This window comes from Pseudorca crassidens, chromosome 7 (genome assembly GCF_039906515.1).
Source record: "Pseudorca crassidens isolate mPseCra1 chromosome 7, mPseCra1.hap1, whole genome shotgun sequence".
Classification (NCBI taxonomy): domain Eukaryota; kingdom Metazoa; phylum Chordata; class Mammalia; order Artiodactyla; family Delphinidae; genus Pseudorca; species Pseudorca crassidens.
Genome location: NC_090302.1, coordinates 36,200,160 through 36,218,878, shown reverse-complemented (window position 1 = coordinate 36,218,878; position 18,719 = coordinate 36,200,160). Strand labels below are relative to the sequence as shown.

The 18,719-nt window shown below is 40.0% G+C and overlaps 1 protein-coding gene across 5 annotated transcripts in view; it reads left to right on the top strand.

The window, feature by feature from the left end:
- Positions 1–18,719, top strand: part of MELK (maternal embryonic leucine zipper kinase) — a 78,391-nt gene that overhangs the window by 35,250 nt on the left and 24,422 nt on the right. For 4 of the 5 annotated variants that reach the window (XM_067743932.1, XM_067743935.1, XM_067743934.1 and 1 more), the window contains 3 exons: positions 6,463–6,531; positions 7,950–8,048; positions 14,575–14,661. In XM_067743932.1, coding sequence (XP_067600033.1) covers positions 6,463–6,531; positions 7,950–8,048; positions 14,575–14,661 — 255 coding nt within the window. The remainder of the gene's footprint in view (positions 1–6,462; positions 6,532–7,949; positions 8,049–14,574; positions 14,662–18,719) is intronic. The other variant, XM_067743937.1, reaches the window with a different exon arrangement.

Genomic DNA, 18,719 nt, shown 5'->3' with positions numbered 1-18,719 from the left:
TCTCCCTCTATTACCTGTTTCTTAATCTCATTTGCAAGGTAATCAGCCCTTAAATAAACAAGAATTCTCCAAAGATTGAGCAGAAACCAGGGTTAAGGGGCACAGGCCTGGTTAACACAGGGCCTTTTGTGAAGATGCTCTTCCCCAGCAGAATTGTTCCTCTCAAGGCCTTTTCTATTTGATCCTTAGATATATACTTTCAGTATTTAAATAAGGAGCCTTTCTCCCTGTCTATTTCTAGGTATCCTTAGAACTTCCAGTGTGGTACAATGGAAAAAGTATTGTATCTCTCTTCTAGTCCTGTCTCTACCCCTTTATTGCTCTATAACAGTGTTTCTCAACTTTGGCGCCATTGACAGTTTGGACTAGATAATTCTTTGTTGTGGGGGACCGTGTATTGTGGGATGTTTAGCAGCATCCCTGGCCTCTACCCACTAGATGCCAGTAGCAGCCCCCAAATTATGACTATCAGAAATGTCTCCAGACACTGCCAGATGTCCCCTGGGGGACAAAAATCACCTCCAGTTGAGAACCAGTGCCTTACAACGTTGAACAGGTATTTGATTTCCCTGGCTGAGACAGTTTCCTCATCTGTGTAATGTAGTTAGTAATCCCTGCCTACTGCACAGGATAAAATATATGTACAAGTGCTTTGTGTGTTTTTAAGTACTGTGTACAAATAAGAGGTTGGGGTAAGCCTGGCAGCAGAACTCAGCTCTGGACTTTATTTCTGCTAGTACTTCAGTGTAGAGAATGAAGCTGAGAATGTCAGGTCTTGGTGATGGGGCACAGGCCTCATGCTTTGTTTGTCGATAGTACTCTATAGAGCTGTTCTGTTCAAATGGAGAAAGTGGGTGGGTATGTTTCAGGAGGTGATGTGAGCAGGACATGACTAGTTGATGTGTTCTTACCAGGCAATGCTGAGATCCTGAGGCAGCTGCAGTGGGGCAAAGCTCTATTGAGAGGGCATGTGCATCCTCAGAATGACTCTAGCCTTTCTTACTATACTGAATATTTAGCACTCTGGCATGCATGGCTTTGCCAACATGCCATCTTTGCTCTGCTACCTTTTTGAGTAGCCCTATCTTCCCCTCCTATTTATTTCAAATTGAACAAACATTTATTGTCTCTTATGTGCAAGGCATTGGTCCAAGTGCTTTCACATACATTCTCTTCCATTCCTTTTATAACCCTGTAAGTGGCATTACTATACTTGTTTCACAGTAACAGTAGTAATAGTAGTAGTAGTAATAGTAATAGTAGTGGAGGCAGCAGCAATAGTAGAAACTAGACGGTATTGAGTTCTTACTCTGTGCGTGTGCTAAGTGCTTTATATGTATTAAATCATTGAGTGCTAGCAACAATTTATGGAGTTGATACTGTTATTATACTTCTTTTTACAGATGAGGAAACTGAGGCACGGCAAGGTTAAATAGCTCATCCACACAGCTAGTAAGTGGTAGACCCTGGATTTGGATCTAGGCAATTTGTCTCCAGAGCCTACTCTTAGGAAACAGGGTCAGAAAGATGACATAACTTGTACAAGCTCAAGGAGCGAATGAAAGGCAGACTAGGATTCAAACATAATGTATGACTCCAGTCTCTGCCTGTTTCCAGTGTGCCAAGCACCACACTTCTCATTTACTTAACCTCCCTGCCTCTCTCTGGATAGGATTGCTTCTATGATGCTAACTTACAGCACAGCACAGGGGATCTATTAAAAGATACTTCGTGAATTCAAGTTGGGAAGATAAAAGGGGTGATAAATAAGAGGCAAAGAGGAACTTGGAATCAGGCTCGTGGAGCTCTTGTCATTCAGTGCTTTGGTCTGAAAATTGATTTTTACATCTGATTTCTATAGAATTCTGCTACTTTTAGTTAAGAATGCTTTTGTTTTGGATGGTAGTTTTTGAATTTAAAGGCATAACATTTATTTTATTACATAGTTCTGGTTATGGACCTGTTATCTGTGTGTTGGAGCAGACCAGAAAGGTCTAGAACCTGGAACCAGATTTATCCTCGGGGTGGGCAGGTGATGATAGGAGAGAGGTAATGCAAGTAAGTTAAACCCTTATAGATGGTATATTAGTTTCCTAGGGTTGTTGTCACAAAGTACTACAAGATGGTGGCTTAAAACAACAGATATTTATTCTCTCACAGTTCTGGAGGCTAGTCTAAAATCAAGGTGTTAGCAGGGCCATGGTCTCTGAAGCCTCTAAGGGAGACTCCTTTGCCTCTTTCTAGCTTCTTATGTTTGCCTGAAATCCTTGGCATTCCTTGGATTATAGATGCATCACTCCAGTCTCTGCCTCTGTTTTCATGTGGTGTTCTCTCCTGTGTGTTTGTGTCTCTGTGTCTAAATTTCCCCCTTCTTATAAGAACACCAGTCATATTGAATTTAGGGCCCAGCCTAACCCAATATGATCTCATCTTAACTTGATTACTTCTGCAGAAGCCCCTATTTCCAAATAAGGATGCATTCACAGGTTCCAGGTGGACAGGAATATTGGGGGGTCACTATTCAACCCAGTGCATATGGTATCCAGAGAGTAAGCAGCAAATGGCTTTGTGTGCAGTCAGCATGAGGAGAGACCCACTGGAGTAGGTGCAGGTTCTGACCAGTGAGTAAAGCAAGACAGGACACTCTAGAGGTTGTGCAGGTTGTGATCAGAAATTCAGGTAGATCATGACCCTTTGATCAGTGTAAGCAGGTAATAGGCCGGTCTCTACTTTCTATGGGACCCTGGCAAAAGCAGGCTGCAGTATTTGAGGTACCAGGCATCTGATCAGTTTGCCGAGAAAGAGAACATGTCAGGTACCCAGGATTTGAATCATGAGTGGCATTTGGTCTCAGGAATAAGGAAAAGCTCAGCTAAGAGAGTGGGGCCAACTAGATCAGGGCCAGCCATGCAGCAACTGTGACTCGCTTCTGAGTCCCAGCGAGGTGGCTGAAGCATCCAAAAATCCCCCCTTCCCAGGGATAGACCTGGAGCCCAGGCAGCAGTGAGCCTTCAGTGCTTGGTGGATGACGGATAGTAAGGAGAAATGAATTAGAGGCTTCATTATTATAATTCACAAACAAACTGTCAGCATCTGACATTGGCAAGTGTTAGGGTGCCCTGGCAAGATATAAATAAGAGTGGTATCTCTGGGTACTAGTGAGTGCTTTAGATAAAGGGGAATGAAAAATTTAATAACATTAAATGTCATTTGTAAAATGAAAGCTCTTGTCCTTCCTAGGAAACACTTTGTAGGTCAGCCTGTCTGCTCTCATCAGAGAGGCTGAATCAGAGGTTGAGTTGTTTTAACGTTAACACCTTTTCTTTTTAAATAAATTGCTTGATGACACTTCCTTGGAACTTTGACTATTTCTTTAACATATTCAAAATCCAGCCTGTCATGTAGTTCTAGGATTCTGAGTGATCTATACTGTCTGTTTCTTCCCTCACTGTTAAGCTGGACTGATTTCTGTGAGAATTATGTCCTAGACAATTCATTTGTAAGAACAGAGAACCCCAATGCTGGTGCTAGTTGAAGCCTTCTTCACCTACTTGCCTCCACCGTTCTAGCCTCGTTCAATTACTGTTGGGTGTGTGTGTGTGTGTGCGCACGTGCTTGCCCTTGTCTCCCTGGACCTATGATATATTTCTAACCCAGGATCCTCATTCAGGTTATTTTGTCATTGATTATTTTTGGGAGCCCTCTGGATTCCATCAGACCATGTTCCTTAGTTTCCAAAGTTATCACAAACAATTCTGTGGTGAATGTTACTGTTCATAACACTAATAAATTTTTGTATGCCAAATTATTTGCTTAGGATAAATTGCTATAAGTGAAATTGCCAGATCAAGGATATGTGATCTTGAATGCTTTTTATACATATTTCCAAATTACTCTTCAGAAAAGTTTATGCTCTCTCGTTGTATATATAAGTGCTCTTATCCCCGAACTCTAACACTGGATAACTTTTTTGAAGTTTATCAATTTGGTAGATCATTTTCGTTTAAATTAATGGCTTTTTTTTTTTTTTTTTTTTTTTGGCTGCGTTGGGTCTTCGTTGCTGCGTGTGGGCTTTCTCTAGTTGCAGCAAGCCGGGGCTACTCTCTGTTGCAGTGTGCGGGCTTCTCATTGTGGAGACTTCTCTTGTTGCGGAGCATGGGCTCTAGGCGCGCGGGCTTCAGTAGTTGTGATGTGTGGGCTCAGTAGTTGTGGCTCGTGGGTTCTAGAGTACAGGCTCAGTAGTTGTGGAGCATGGGCTTAGTTGCTCCACAGCATGTGGGATCTTCCCAGACCAGGGCTCAAACCCATGTCCCCTGCATTGGCAGGCAGATTCTTAACCACAGAGCCACCAGGAAGTCCCTAATTGCTTTTTTATTGCTAGATTTAGTTGAACATATTTTCATGTTTATTAACCATTTAAAAGTTCTTGTTTTGGGAATTACCTGTGAATATTCTTTGCCCATTTTCTTTTGGAGTGTATGCTTTGATCCCATTTCTTCTTTTATGGAACATATATTAATTGAGCACCTTTTATATGTTAGGGCCAGACAATTTCTAGGTGAACAGCACAGACAAAATCCCTATGATTAAAGAGTTTATATTCTAATATAGTGAGGCAGAAAATAAACAAATAAATATGTAGTATGACAAGTAGGGATAAGGACTGTAAAGAAGGTGCCATGAAAGGCAGGTAGAGATGATGGTGGGCAGGGATGCTATTTATAAAGTTGGTTTGGGGAGCCCTCATGATACCACTGGTATTTAAGGGGAGACATGAAGAAGATAAAGGCACAAACTCTGCTGATATTGGGGAAAGCATTATAGCGGCGGGAACAAAGAGTGCAAAGGGCCTAAGGCAGGACTGTGTTTGACTTGTGATGTGATCATAGTTTGATGAGTGCGGGAGAGAGTTAGGAGGTGAGTTTCAGAGGTAGCAAGGAGTGGGGTGGATGTGGGGTTACAGACCACATAGGGCCTTGGAGCCAGAGTGAGGAATTTGGATTTCATTCTGAGTGAGTTGGGGAGCCAGTAGAGCGTTTTGAATAGTGAAGTGATATGACCTGACCCAATGTTTTGAAAGAACATTGGTGTTGGTAAGTAGAGACTAGACTGTGAGGGACAGTGATGGGCTCTGGAAGACCAGTTAGGAGCCTCTTGCAATATATCAGATGAGAGACCCTGCAGGTGTGATACAGGTAGTAACAGGTGATTCTGGATATATAACATAGAACCAATAGATTTGCTGATGGATTGGATGCGAAGTGTGAGGGAAAGAGGAGCTAAAGAAGATCCAGGGTTTCTGACCTGAGGAGCTGGTAAGGCAGTCGCCATTTGCTGAGAAGGGGAAATGTGGGAAGGAGAGGATTGGTGGTGATCTGTGAGAGCTTTTTATGTGATGAAGTGTATTAATCTTTTGCCATTTAGGCGGAAAGGTTTTTTCCCTCAATTTGTTGTTAATTAGCTTTGTTAGTTGTGTTTTGCTGTACAGAAATGTCAGCTTTTAAATCTTGTCATCTGTTAATCTTTATAGTTTTTTGGTATTGCTGTCATGCCTAGACAGGTTCTAAAAAATAATCACCGATGCTTTCTTTAAGTATTCTCATGGTTTAGTGTATGCATTTAACTCTTTAATCTGGGTAGAATTAATTTTGATATAGACTGTGAATTACAGTTCAATCTTAATTTTTCTCATATAATTAACCTGTTATCCTAGCATCATTAAACAATTTGTTCTCTGCTAAGAAAAATGATTCTATCATTTCCTTTGAATTGGGAAAGAGGGGTGTGTGACAGATTGTGTGAAGAGGTATTATATCACGTATTTGTGTTTAGCAAGCTCCTAGTCTTGTTTTGGTTGATAACTTGTTGACTGTAATCTCTGAGTATAACAGGTTATAAACATTTATCTCCTGAGTCTCTTCCATTCCCAAAAGAGGTACTTGCCTTAGAAGGTGGCTTTCATCAGTTCCCTCAATGATTGTGAATTCTGCCTTGCGGATGATATGTGACCTGTTTTTAACCACAGCCTGTGTCCTCCTACCAAATATGCTTTTCTGTGACCCACTTTTGTCAACTGACAATTCCTCTGGGATTATAAACTAAAATATTGCTTCAGCAATAAAAGCACTGACTACAGTGTATACTTCCTGTCCATTTAATCATACTATAGATTCCAAAGCCCTGTAACATTTACGTTTGCCACTCTTACATTATCTGTGCTCTAGCCCTTACCCGATAATGTGGATATTTTAGAGGTGACAATATATTGTGTTTAACTAACTGGATTTTCTTCTTTAAGGCAAGAAATGGGTTTCTTATGTTATTAATAATGTTTACGAAATCTTAAACTTGGATGAAGTCCTCAAGCTTGGAAGTAAACCTCCAGCATGTTGTTAACCTTAGAAATTTGTGTTAAGGCTGATTGAACCTAAATCTCTTAAATGCTTTCTTTGTTTTTTGTAGAGAGGGAAATATGAGGTTCCTAAGTGGCTCTCCCCCAGTAGTATTCTGCTTCTTCAACAAATGCTACAGGTAATCTTTGTTATTTATTTTAAAATAATAGAAGTCTTTTGTTATTATTTGATTTTAAGATGTCTGTAGTGCTACTACATTTATCTATCAGCTGTAAAAAATTCCATTCATTGTTATCTACTCTGCAGATATTCTCTACTAGGTGCTTTCTTTGCAAATGCATTTTTTAAAAAAGACTGCTACCATATATCTTTGCTGACTTGGTTTTTCTTCCTTTTTCCTGAGCATTGTCTGTTTTCTCTAACCAGCTCTTGCTCCACTGTTTTCTGTTTTCTTGCTCCCACTCTTTTTCCATTAGATATATAGTAGATACGAAATAAATGCTTAAATGAGCTGATGTACAATTGAGTGGGCCTCATGATCTCGTGCAGTGGTTCTCAAACTTTAGCATGTATCAGAATTGCCAAATGGGCTTATTGAAACACAGATTGCTGGGCACCACCCTGAGAGTGTCTGATTCAGTAGAGCTGGGGCAGGGCTAAGAATTTGCATTTCTAATAAGCTCCCAGATGACACTGATACCGCTGGTCTGGGAACCACACGTTAAGAGCCACTGATTTGGTGTTATGATCTCTAAGGGTGAAAGACAGGAGTGCTGAAGTCTAGTTATCCACTCTACCAAGCAATAGGCATGCCACCTAACCAGGTTCTGACCTATAAAATGGGGATTCTGAGCTTGGCCTCAGTGCTTGCTACATAGTATTACGTGGATAAAATGAGATTAATGGGAAACACTTTGAAAAATATGAGTACCTTATTAGCAATATTTTTTTCATTATTATGTATTCAGTTTTTCCATATATTAAGCCATCTCTACTTTTTATTCAAAATTTATCTTAAGCTCATCTACCTTGAGTAGGGCAAGACCACCAAATCTCCATAATGAGATTGAAAACACCTCATCCTTTCTTCTAAACTCCCCAAAACTTAATCTTTGTTGATTAATTTTTCTCTCCTTACATTTGAAAATTACAAATGGAAAAGAAAGGTGTGCTTTTCAACTTGTTATATGTGATTGTAAGCTCATCGGAGGTAGAGATTGCATATTCAGTGTGAATGCCCTGCATTGTGCCTGCTTGAATATTAAATTGGTGAATATTTCCTGTGAATAGGTTTTCCAGCAAAAGACTATTACATCATACAATAGATTGACTTAACTTCATGAATAATGTCCATACCAATGAAGTTCATGTTTGTTAAACATTTATCTTCTAAGCCTGTGTTGGTAGCTATAGTTTTCTTGCCTCTATTCCCTTTTTAAAAGAATTTATTCCAAGGCCATTTTAAGGTCTTTGACAGCATTTTTGTGATGATAAAGTTTACATCTGTTCTGATGAATTTTAAGTTCTCAGGAGGAAAGGTGTTCTATGCTCTCTATTTAAAATGTTAATCTCCAGCTACCTCTCGATGGCCACTAGGTGGACCCAAAGAAACGGATTTCTGTGAAAAATCTATTGAACCATCCCTGGATCATGCAAGATTACAACTGTCCTGTTGAGTGGCAAAGCAAGACTCCTGTAAGTAAAATGAAATCCAGTAAAATTAAAAAACAAAGACAAAAACTTTGTGTGGATTCAGGATGTACAATGATGTGGTCTAAATACAAAAGAAAATATATTTTGTAAACTTATCTGTCAGATTGGTGTTTGGGAGATTGTAACTGAATTGTATATTTGCCCATTAATCTCTAGGACAGTGGCTCCTAACCGGGCCTGCACATGAGAATCGCAAGGACCTTAAAAAAAAGTGTCTGTGCTCTGTCCCACAGCAATTAATGGATATTTTTTAAAAGCTCCCTGGTGTTTCTCACGTAGTCAGGATTGTGAACAGTGCTCTGGGAATCTTAGGCAAGTTACTTAACTTTTCCAAACCTATATATTTGTCTGTAAAAAGTAGGTTAAACCTGTTCTTTCTATTTCCCAGAGTAGTTATAAGGTTATAGAGGTTCTCAAACTTTTAAGTCTGAGGGCCCCTTTATGCTCTTCTTATTCACTTATTAAAATATTTAGTGATCAATTCATTTAAAAGTAACAGTACTAAACCTATTACAGTTTATCACAAATATTTTTATGAAAAATGACTATTTAAAAAATAAATTTAGTGGGAAGACTAGCATTGTTTTACATCTTTGCAAATTTCTTTAAAGTCTAGCTTAACAGAAGACACTTGGATCTCACCTGCTTCTGCATTGTTTTGCTATGATGTTTTGATTGGAGATCCTCAGGGGTCTACAGACCATACCGTGAGAACTGGTCTAATATATATATGAAAGAACTTTATTTATTTATTTTTAACATCTTTATTGGAGTATAATTGCTTTACAATGGTGTGTTAGTTTCTGCTTTATAACAAAGTGAATCAGTTATACATATACATATGTTCCCGTATCTCTTCCCTCTTGTGTCTCCCTCCCTCCCACCCTCCCTATCCCACCCCTCTAGGTGGTCACAAAGCCCTGAGCTGATCTCCCTGTGCTATGCAGCTGCTTCCCACTAGCTATCTATTTTACGTTTGGTAGTGTATATATGTCCATGCCACTCTCTCACTTTGTCACAGCTTACCCTTCCCCCTCCCCATATCCTCAAGTCCATTCTCTAGTAGGTCTGTGTGAAAGAACTTTAAATAACACAAAGTACTATGCAAGTTTAAGCAGTTATATTAATAACTATTCCTACATTAATGTTTTAAAAAATAGTTTTTAACAAATGGCAATTTGAACTTGGTAAAAATGTGAGCATTATTAAAGGGTATATATAATATTTTTTAATTGAAGTATAGTTGATTTACAATATTGTGTTAGTTTCAGATGTACAGCATAGTGATTCAGTTATGCATATGTATATTTTTTCAGATTATTTTCCACTATAGGTTATTATAAGATATTGAATGTAGTTTCCTGTGTTATACAGTAAATCTCTGTTGCTTATCTATTTTATGTAAGGGGTATGTATACTTTGTATATTAGCGAACTATTGCTGCATAAAAATCCACCCCAAAATTTAGTGACTTGAAACAATAATAATTTACAATTCTGTGGATCAGCAGTTTGGGGCTCAGCCAGACATTTCCTGTGTGAGTCTTACCTGGGGTCACTCATGTGGCTGCAGTTAACTGGTGACTTGACTGTGACTGGATGGTCTAAGCCTCACTCAGAAGACCAACTGTTTGTGCTGGTTATTTGTTGGGCCACACTGTCCAGCGGGCTAGTCTGGGCTTCTTGATATGGCAGCTAGATTCCAGAAGAAGACAGAAAGTGGGCAAACCTTAACACTCAAGCTTTTTTTTTTTTTTTGCCTGCACCGCGTGGCATGTGGGATCCTAGTTCCCTGACCAGGGATCGGACACGCGCCCCCTGCATTGTAAGTGCAGAGTCTTAACCACTGGACTGCCAGGGAAGTCCCACACTCAAGCATTTTTCAAGCCTCTGCTTGCATTGTGCTTGCTAATGTCTGGCCAAAGCAAGCCACAAGGCAAAACCCAGAGCTAGTATGGAAAGTATAGCCATCAAAGTTGGTACAGTTCTTATCCTCTTTTCATAGATAAGGAAATCAAGAAATTAAACATAACTACTTCAGAAATAAATCTAGTGAGAAGAGTGGCACTGCTTTACATCTTTGCTGATTTCTTTAAAGTCTAGCTTAATAGAAGACACTTGGGTACTCATCTGTTTCTGCATTCAGTCTGTTTTGATATGTGTTGTTTTGATTAAAGCATATGAAGAAAATGCAGCCTTACACAGATACATAGTTAGAAAAGCATTTTAATGCTTTAAAGGAGAAGTGTTTTAATAGCCTTTTCAGTTAATTGGGGATGTTTTTTTGACAATCTACTACAACGTCTGCAATGGAGAGGGGTATGTGCATGGGTCAACAGAATAGCTTGGATACATGCCACATTGTAGACCTGATACAGCTGTGGGGTATTTGCTTTCTGGAAGAATTATACCAATAAATATAAATACTTGGAAAAATAGACTATGTTTGTTTTTAACCCCTTCTCACTAGTCTGCCCACTGTTATGACCATGCAGCCTGATCTGAAATTCCTCCTGATTCTCCTATGACTGTCAACCCCTAAAATCTCTCTTCTCCATATTTCCTTTAACCTTCTAAGACATCTTTAGTATCTATTGAGCAAACACAATTAGAGCTGCAACTTAATGCTAACAACCATCAACACTGAGAGCCTAGGACAGTAGAGTATACGGTGTCTGAGCAGCGCAGCAGCAGGGCCAGGGGAGCTGTGACGTGCCCTTGTGAGGTGGAGAACATGGGTGGTGCACATGCCTGTGTTCAGCCATTGGGGGTCATCATTTCTCCACATGTGGGAGGGCTTTGCATGTCTTCTCAGCCGTGATCCTTTATAGGGTAGGATATGCTACTGTTTGCAGTGGAACAGATGCCCAAATGAAGAAAGTCTCTGATTTCAACAACACAAATATTATTTTAAATTGGGGCACAATATAAGGTAAGATACATAGTTTTGAGTGTTCCAAAAAAGTATATGATTTTCCTTACATCTTAGTATAATAATTACTAATATTTATTGAATGCTTACTATAATAGAAAAGTGTGCTACTGTAGTACTATAATATAATATAGACAGAGCCCTTAGATAGTACCTTTAAAGGCTTTGTGTTTTTAACTCTTATTAACTCATTCAATCCTCATACAAACCCTCTGAAGTAGGTACTGTTATTGTCCCCATTTACAGGTGAAGCAACTGGGCACAGAATCATGAAATAACTTGCCCAAGGTCAAACAACTAGTAAGTGTAGAACCAGGATTTTAACCCAGACATAAGGGCTCCAAAATATAATGGATCTGACAGGCCAACTAATTCAAACTCAGGGCCTGTATTCTGTGTAGCTGTAGCCTTTGTGATGAGCATTAGTTGTCTGGTCTCTGTTGGAATAGCTACTGGAATAGAGTCATGGAGAGGTGGCATTATGGTGTGGTAGGAAAAACCCTGGGCTAGGATGAAAAATGCCAGTTTCAGGCAAATTGCATAAATTTTTCTGAGTCTTCATTTTCTCACCTCTAATATGGGTATTCTAATGCCAGTCTCTTCTGTATGTTTGGATCCTGTTTTGTCATCTATAGAGTGCCTGTAAATGTTATGTCATTAATCTGTCATGTCTGCCTTACAGAGCTGTCGCAGGGATCAAATGAGTTATATACAGAAGAGCTATAAGGGATTATTGCTTTCTGAAGTATTTGCTTTTCTGCCTCAGTATTGTGTTTTATCAAGAGTGAACTATAAAAAATAATTCAGATTTACTTGGATATTTAAGGTATAGATGCTATTCTGTAACTCTTTGTATGATCTCCTTGTATCATTTTCACACGTAGCTCTAGTACCCAAATATTGTATCAAATAGAAGTTATATTCAGTTCTATTTTCTGCCCTACTGAACAGGAAATGTAGTAGGCACGGATAATCCAAAATAATTGGCTAGCTTTGGGTATGCATTTTTGTACTTAATTTAACTGGAGCGTGTGTGGCTGAGAATTCAGAGTACTTAAAGTGTTGAGCCCCTTTGGAAAACTTGAGATAAACCGTATTTTTCAGACTTTGGTGTCTTGTCCCACTCTTTTCATTCTTTCCAGTTCAGGAGCCCAGCAAAGAAGATAGCATCTCCTTCCTACCTTCCTTCCTTTCCTCCACACACCTTGTGGTAAAGTTACAGAGCAAGAAGCTATGGGGGAGAGGTTTTGGTTTTTAAGAAAGTAACTTAAGGTAATGGAGGGAACCCCAGAAATCATTTCCTTCATGCTTGAGCAGTGGTATCAACAAGAAGATACCCAACTGGGTGGTAAAGTGTCCAGGCGTCTGAGGTTGAGCCCTTCCTGAAGCAGGAATCTACATTTTGGGGAGCTGCTAAGGTCAAAGCAACACAATGAAAACTTACTTGTGGCATTTTTGACTTTCATAAAACCATCAGTATAAACCTTTGTGGTCTCCCCATTCTCCTTAGCCCTTGAGGTTGAGCTTGTACCAGCCAATCATGCAGGTCATTGTCTGTACTGTTCCTCTAGTTTCGTGATGGCAACATGACTTTCTCTTGAGTCCGATGTTACAAGTGTGGTGTCCAGAACAAGGGAAGGTCATGATATTGCTCTGCCACGTGCTGGTACCTTGAAGGTCAGTGAGAACCTGAACTATGTGATCTAAAGAAAGGGCCAGAATGGTAAGGGGGGTTAATCATTAAAACAGTGGTTAAAGGAACTGGAAAAGAGAAAACTTGGAGAGGAAAGGTTGTTGATAATAGGAATATTCAAATTTCTGAAAGTTCTTATACCAAAGAGGAAATAGAATTATGACTGTTAGTAAAAATAGTTAGCAGTTTTTTGAGGGCCTACTCATTTATGGTGATGTATTAGGTACACCCCATAGGTTACATATATTGCAAGGCAGGTGCCATCTCTGTTTTACAGATGATGAAACTGAGGTTCAGAGCGGTGTAGTAATATGCTCAAGGTCACACGGTTATTTTGTGATGTAATGATTAAAACCAAGGTTTCTCTACTTCCAAAGCCTGTCAGCTGTCAGATTGTACCAATTCACAGTGGGTAGGGATCACAGGGAGACAGATCTTAGGGGAAGAGGAAGAAGCTAACCATCTCAGCTGTTCTGGAGAGGAAGACTTAAAGCAGAAAATGAAACATCCCATATTGGGGCTGTTGTGAAGCGAATTCTTACATTGGAAAGATGACTTTTTTTTTTTTTTTTGCGGTACGCGGGCCTCTCACTGCTGTGGCCTCCCCCGCTGTGGAGCACAGGCTCCGGACGCGCAGGCTCAGCGGCCATGGCTCACGAGTCCAGCCGCTCCGCGGCACTTGGGATCTTCCCGGACCAGGGCACGAACCTGCGTCCCCTGCATCGGCAGGTGGACTCCCAACCACTGCGCCACCAGGGAAGCCCCTGGAAACATGACTTTAAAATTACATTCCTTATGATTCTTTTCCCATATGATTTTATGAACTCCTGTTCCAGGTCCAGGCCAGACCCTTCCTGCCTTTTCATTCTCAGTGATCCTTGTTTGGTTCTGAGAACTCATTTCTGGCCCCATCTCTGGTGAGGTCTCATCATGCAGGGATCACAATACTTGGATAATTTCTGTCCTTAAGCAAAATAAAGTTTGTGTAGCGGCTGTGTCACTTCTTCCTTTTAAAAATTGTGCTTTACTGGTACCTTCAGCGTAATGATGATTGTGCAGCATCTATGGCACCATCATAACGGCTCCTTGGATTGTGCTAAACCCAAACATAACCTGGGGGACGATATGCTACAAGTCTGAGCCACTCTTTTACCCAGTCTGTTGTCCTGCTAGTGATTTTGGATGCCTAGATGACTGCTCTGTGATGCAAATACCGGTCCCTGTCTTGCGGTAGGGGAGGAGAATATAGTCCCTTGGCTGCACAGCAGAATTGTAACAGTTGATCAGATGATGAGGGGGATGTGAAGGGCTGGGAAAGAGCTCATCATCTTCTTGAACTTCTTATTGTTATCTGCTTATATCTTTAAAAATTGCGGAGAATGTTTATTCGTGTTTTCTTTTTAAAATAAATTATTTATTTATTTATTTTTGGCTGTGTTGGCTCTTTGTTGCTGGGCGCGTGCTTTCTCTAGTTGCGGCGAGCGGGGGCTACTCTTCGTTGCAGTGTGCGGGCTTCTCATTGCGGTGGTTTTTCTTGTTGCGGAGTACGGGCCCTCGGCGTGCGGGCTTCAGTAGTTGTGGCTCGTGGGCTCTAGAGCGCAGGCTCAGTAGTTGTGGCACACAGGCTTAGTTGCTCCGTGGCATGTGGGATCTTCCCGGACCAGAGCTCGAACCCATGTCCCCTGCATTGGCAGGTGGATTCTTAACCACTGCGCCACCAGGGAAGCCCGAGAATGTTTATTCTTACCCAAGAGTTTGACAAACTCATGTTGTTTTTACATGTTGGTGTTTGATTTTGCCAGGTAATTATGGTAATTTTAAAATTTCAAAACCATAAATATTTTGTAAGTTTTTGTTAATAAAGTTGATACAATTTTTTTGTAGCTTATTCACCTTGATGAAGATTGTGTAACGGAACTTTCTGTATATCACAGAAACAACAGGCAAACAATGGAGGATTTAATTTCACTGGTAAGAAATACAGCATGAATTCGAGAGTAATATCTTTTGTTTCATCATTGTTTTTTATTTTATCAGTACATTAAAAATAGTATAGCATTTTTCAGACCTATGATTTTACCATGGGTGTAAATATTGCACTTATTTTATGTTTATGTGTGTTTTCCACTCAACTCTTTTTTCTGATGTCTGGTGGATATACTCTTTAAAAATGAGATTGATCAAAGAGACAATGGAAAAAAAACTTTTAAGAAACAGAACAAATGAGTCCAGAGAATTGACAGAGTTTCAATTTTGACTACTTTAAATTCTCTAACATGGAACTGTGATTCTGTTGTAGAAATGAGGTAAACACAAAGCAGTTTTCATTTTACCTGAAAGCAACCTTGTAGCATCGTATCACCCCCAACCTTATGAACCAAATACCATGGAATCATCATCATGATTTCTGGTATTGGATCATTTTAGCTCTTTCAGATGCTTAATCTCTAGATGACACATGTGGTTTTTTTCTAGAGATGGAGGCACTCACAGCTGTCTCTGAGTACAATCTAACACGATGGGCAGGGATTGCAGCCAACATGGCTCCTGGTTCAGTACTATGTCTCTCATCACCTATGAATCGTATTTGTTTTTTTCTCTTTTCTAACTTGAAAGGTAAAGGCCTTAAGCAAATTTTTTTTAAACTAACCAAACTTTACTAAGCCACAATTTTTTCAGTGAGGAGGAGATATGAAGGAATTCTTTTGAATAACATAATACGTCTTTTGAATGACAATTCCAGACAAACGGAACATGTCTGGAAAACAGAATGATAATTTACTTTTTCATGGAATGAAAGGGGATGGTAAGAATTGGGAACTGCTGCCAGATATGTCAGGTCCTTAGTATTTTACAATGAAAATTCGAAGTTTTCGTGTAAACAAGTTAAAAAAAATTACATGACCTTTTCTTTGGAATGCTCTTTAATAGAAAACTATATTTTGGATGCAAAAAATTTCTTTTTAAATTTTTTTTATAGAAAATTTCAAACACCTACAGAAGTAGAGAGACTAGTATAATAACAATGGTTTTCCATGTACTCATCATCCAGTTTTAACAGTTATTAACACTTTGCCAATTTTATCTATATTCCAACACTACCCTCCATCTGCCCTTTTTAGCTAGGGTATTTCAAAGCAAGTCCCATGTATCATGTCATTTTATCCAGAAAAAATTTAGTATGAGATTCACAAACTTGTAAAATCTGAATCTTAAAACTAACATACTCAGAATTTCAAGAATCATTAGGAAAAAAAAAAGTCTTTAAAATAGTATCCTTTATGTGGTGTCTACATATAATTTTCAAACTTAAAAGTGAAATGGAAATGGGAATTGTTTTCTTACTTCTGATACAGAAAACAAAATAATGAGGCATGATAGATTGTTTTCTGGTGTTACATCTCTTTAAAGATCTGTTATCCTGAAAGCTAGGCATGACCAACATCAAGAACGTGTGAGGAAAGTAATAGTTTTTCTTCTTGTGTACTTTTCCCTCATTCTTAAATGCCTGTTTATACTTACTTTCCAGTCCTAGGGATGAGTAAACAACATCTTCTTAACCTTGCCTGAACATTGTAATCACCTAGGAACTTTAATCCTGATGCCTAAATCCCACCCCCAGAAATTATTATTTCATTGGTCTGGGGTATGGCATAAGCATCACAATTTTTAAAAGCTTTCCAAATGATTGCAGTGTGTAGCCAGGAGTTGAGAAGTATTACTCTAGATTCTTGCCTTCAAAGTGTGATCTAGAATCAGCAGCATCAGCATCACTTTGTGCTTGTTAGAAACGCAGAATCTCAGTCCCACCTCAGACCTGCTGAATCAGAATCTGCATCTTAATAAACCCTAAGTGATTCATCTATACATTAAAGCTTGTGAAGCATTGGTCTAAGTCAGTGGTTCTCAACTGGGAGTGATTTTGCCCCTCAGGGGACATTTTTGGTTGTCACAATGGGGATGTGTGTATATGCTAATGGCATCTAGTGGGTAGGGGCCAGGGATGCTGCCAGATATCCTAGAGAATAGCCACTCACCACAAAGAATTATCCAGGTCAACTATAAAATAATGTTGAAGTTGAAAAATCCTGGTCTGGGTGGTCTCAGAGAATTCACATTGGTTCTAGGTACTTTCCAGTTTAAAGAGCCTTGGGAAAACCAGGTTTGAGATCAGCCGTGGTCTGTTTTGGCATCTTGGGAGCTCTAGGGGCTGACTAGACAGGACAGAGATAAGTTTAATGTGATCCATGCTGGGTATGGTGCTGCTGAGCTTTGTGTAAGAGAGAGAAACAATATTATTCCCAAACATTCAACTCATGGAACTACCACTTTTATATTATATACATGAGCATTCTTTTTTTTTTTTTTTTTTTTTTTTTTTTTTTTGCGGTACACGGGTCTCTCACTGTTGTGGCCTCTCCAGTTGCGGAGCACAGGCTCCGGACGTGCAGGCTCAGCGGCCATGGCTCACGGACCCAGCCACTCCGCAGCATGTGGGATCTTCCCGGACCGGGGCACAAACCCATGTACCCTGCATCGGCAGGCGGACTCTCAACCACTGCGCCACCAGGGAAGCCCTACATGAGCATTCTTAAACTGCTTTTTGTATGTGGAAGTGAGAGTCTCTCATGTGTCATGATTTTGAGCCATCTCATAGTCCTGTTGAGATTTTCTCCTGTGGTGCTAGAGCTTCCACTTGATAGCTTTCCTTACTTTCCCCCGATCTTCCAGCCTTGAGTGGCTCTGGATTGTGAAGCAGCCAGTTATGTATCTGGCTTCGCTGAGGGTCGCATGTGCACATGAGAACCTACAGACCAAGACAGATCCTTTCCTCTCACCCCTGCAGTGCAAACACCCATGTATTCTGGTGGTGGAAGTTTAAAGATTGAGGGCCTCGGGAGCAAGGTCAGGAGAAGGATGGTGGGCCACTCCTCAATTTCTCAAACCCTCTGTTCCAGTAGCTGCCTCTCCTCAGCCCAGGTGCCCGGGCAGTCCTTTAACATTTAACTTGCCTGAACAGTAACTGGGGATTTTAAAATGTTTTTTGTTTTCTAGAAATGGAACCTTCTTTATAACAGGTAAACCTGTTGCTTTACTTTCAGACATTTGACTTTCAAAAGAGGGAGCTGCCTAAAAGATAAGGGAGACATTGGTTGCATTAGACTTGGGGATCGACATCACCTGAAAAGCATTACTAATGTGTTGATTTATCTGTTATTAAACATAGAACTCCCCTGTGCATCTTATTTTAATAAGTAGTATGAAGTGGCTATGGCAAAAAAGTTATTAAAAGGATGCTTTTTTGCCTAGGGGAGTAGAGTTTCCAGGATTATAAAACTGAGGCCTATTTAGAAAATTCCACCTAAAACCCTTAGCGCCTTCCAGGTATTGTTTACAATGCCTGGGTTATGCCATTGTTGACAAGCAAGTGGCAACTTGTTTCTGAGCAATTGTCTGTAATCAGTTTATGGCATCTCTTTCAAAAAGGCAGCTATCACCCATGAGACCATGGATGTGGGAGGTACAGAAAAAACCTTTTTTTTTTTTTTTCAGTACGCGGGCCTCTCACTGTTGTGGCCTCTCCCGTTGCGGAGCACAGGCTCCGGACGCGCAGGCTTAGTGGCCATGGCGCACAGGCCCAGCTGCTCTGCGGCATGTGAGATCTTCCCGGACCGGGGCACGAACCTGTGTCCCCTGCATTGGCAGGCGGACTCTCAACCACTGCACCACCAGGGAAGCCCCCAGAAAAAACCTTTAACATAGCTTCTGGAAAGTAGAGAGTGATTATAACTATGTAGTTTTCACCTAGTTTCCAAGTACCTCCTCCATGAAACCTTTTCCGTCCCTCCTTTCCCCCAACCTTTCTGGATTAAAGGCAACATTCCATGATAATTTATCACAGTGTTATACTTCTTCCACTATATTGATAGATCCATTATGTAAATTTCAAAGCATATACTATGATTGTGGCCATCTAAAATGTTAACAGATAAAATTTATTAATAAAATCAGAGGTGATAGTAGACCTC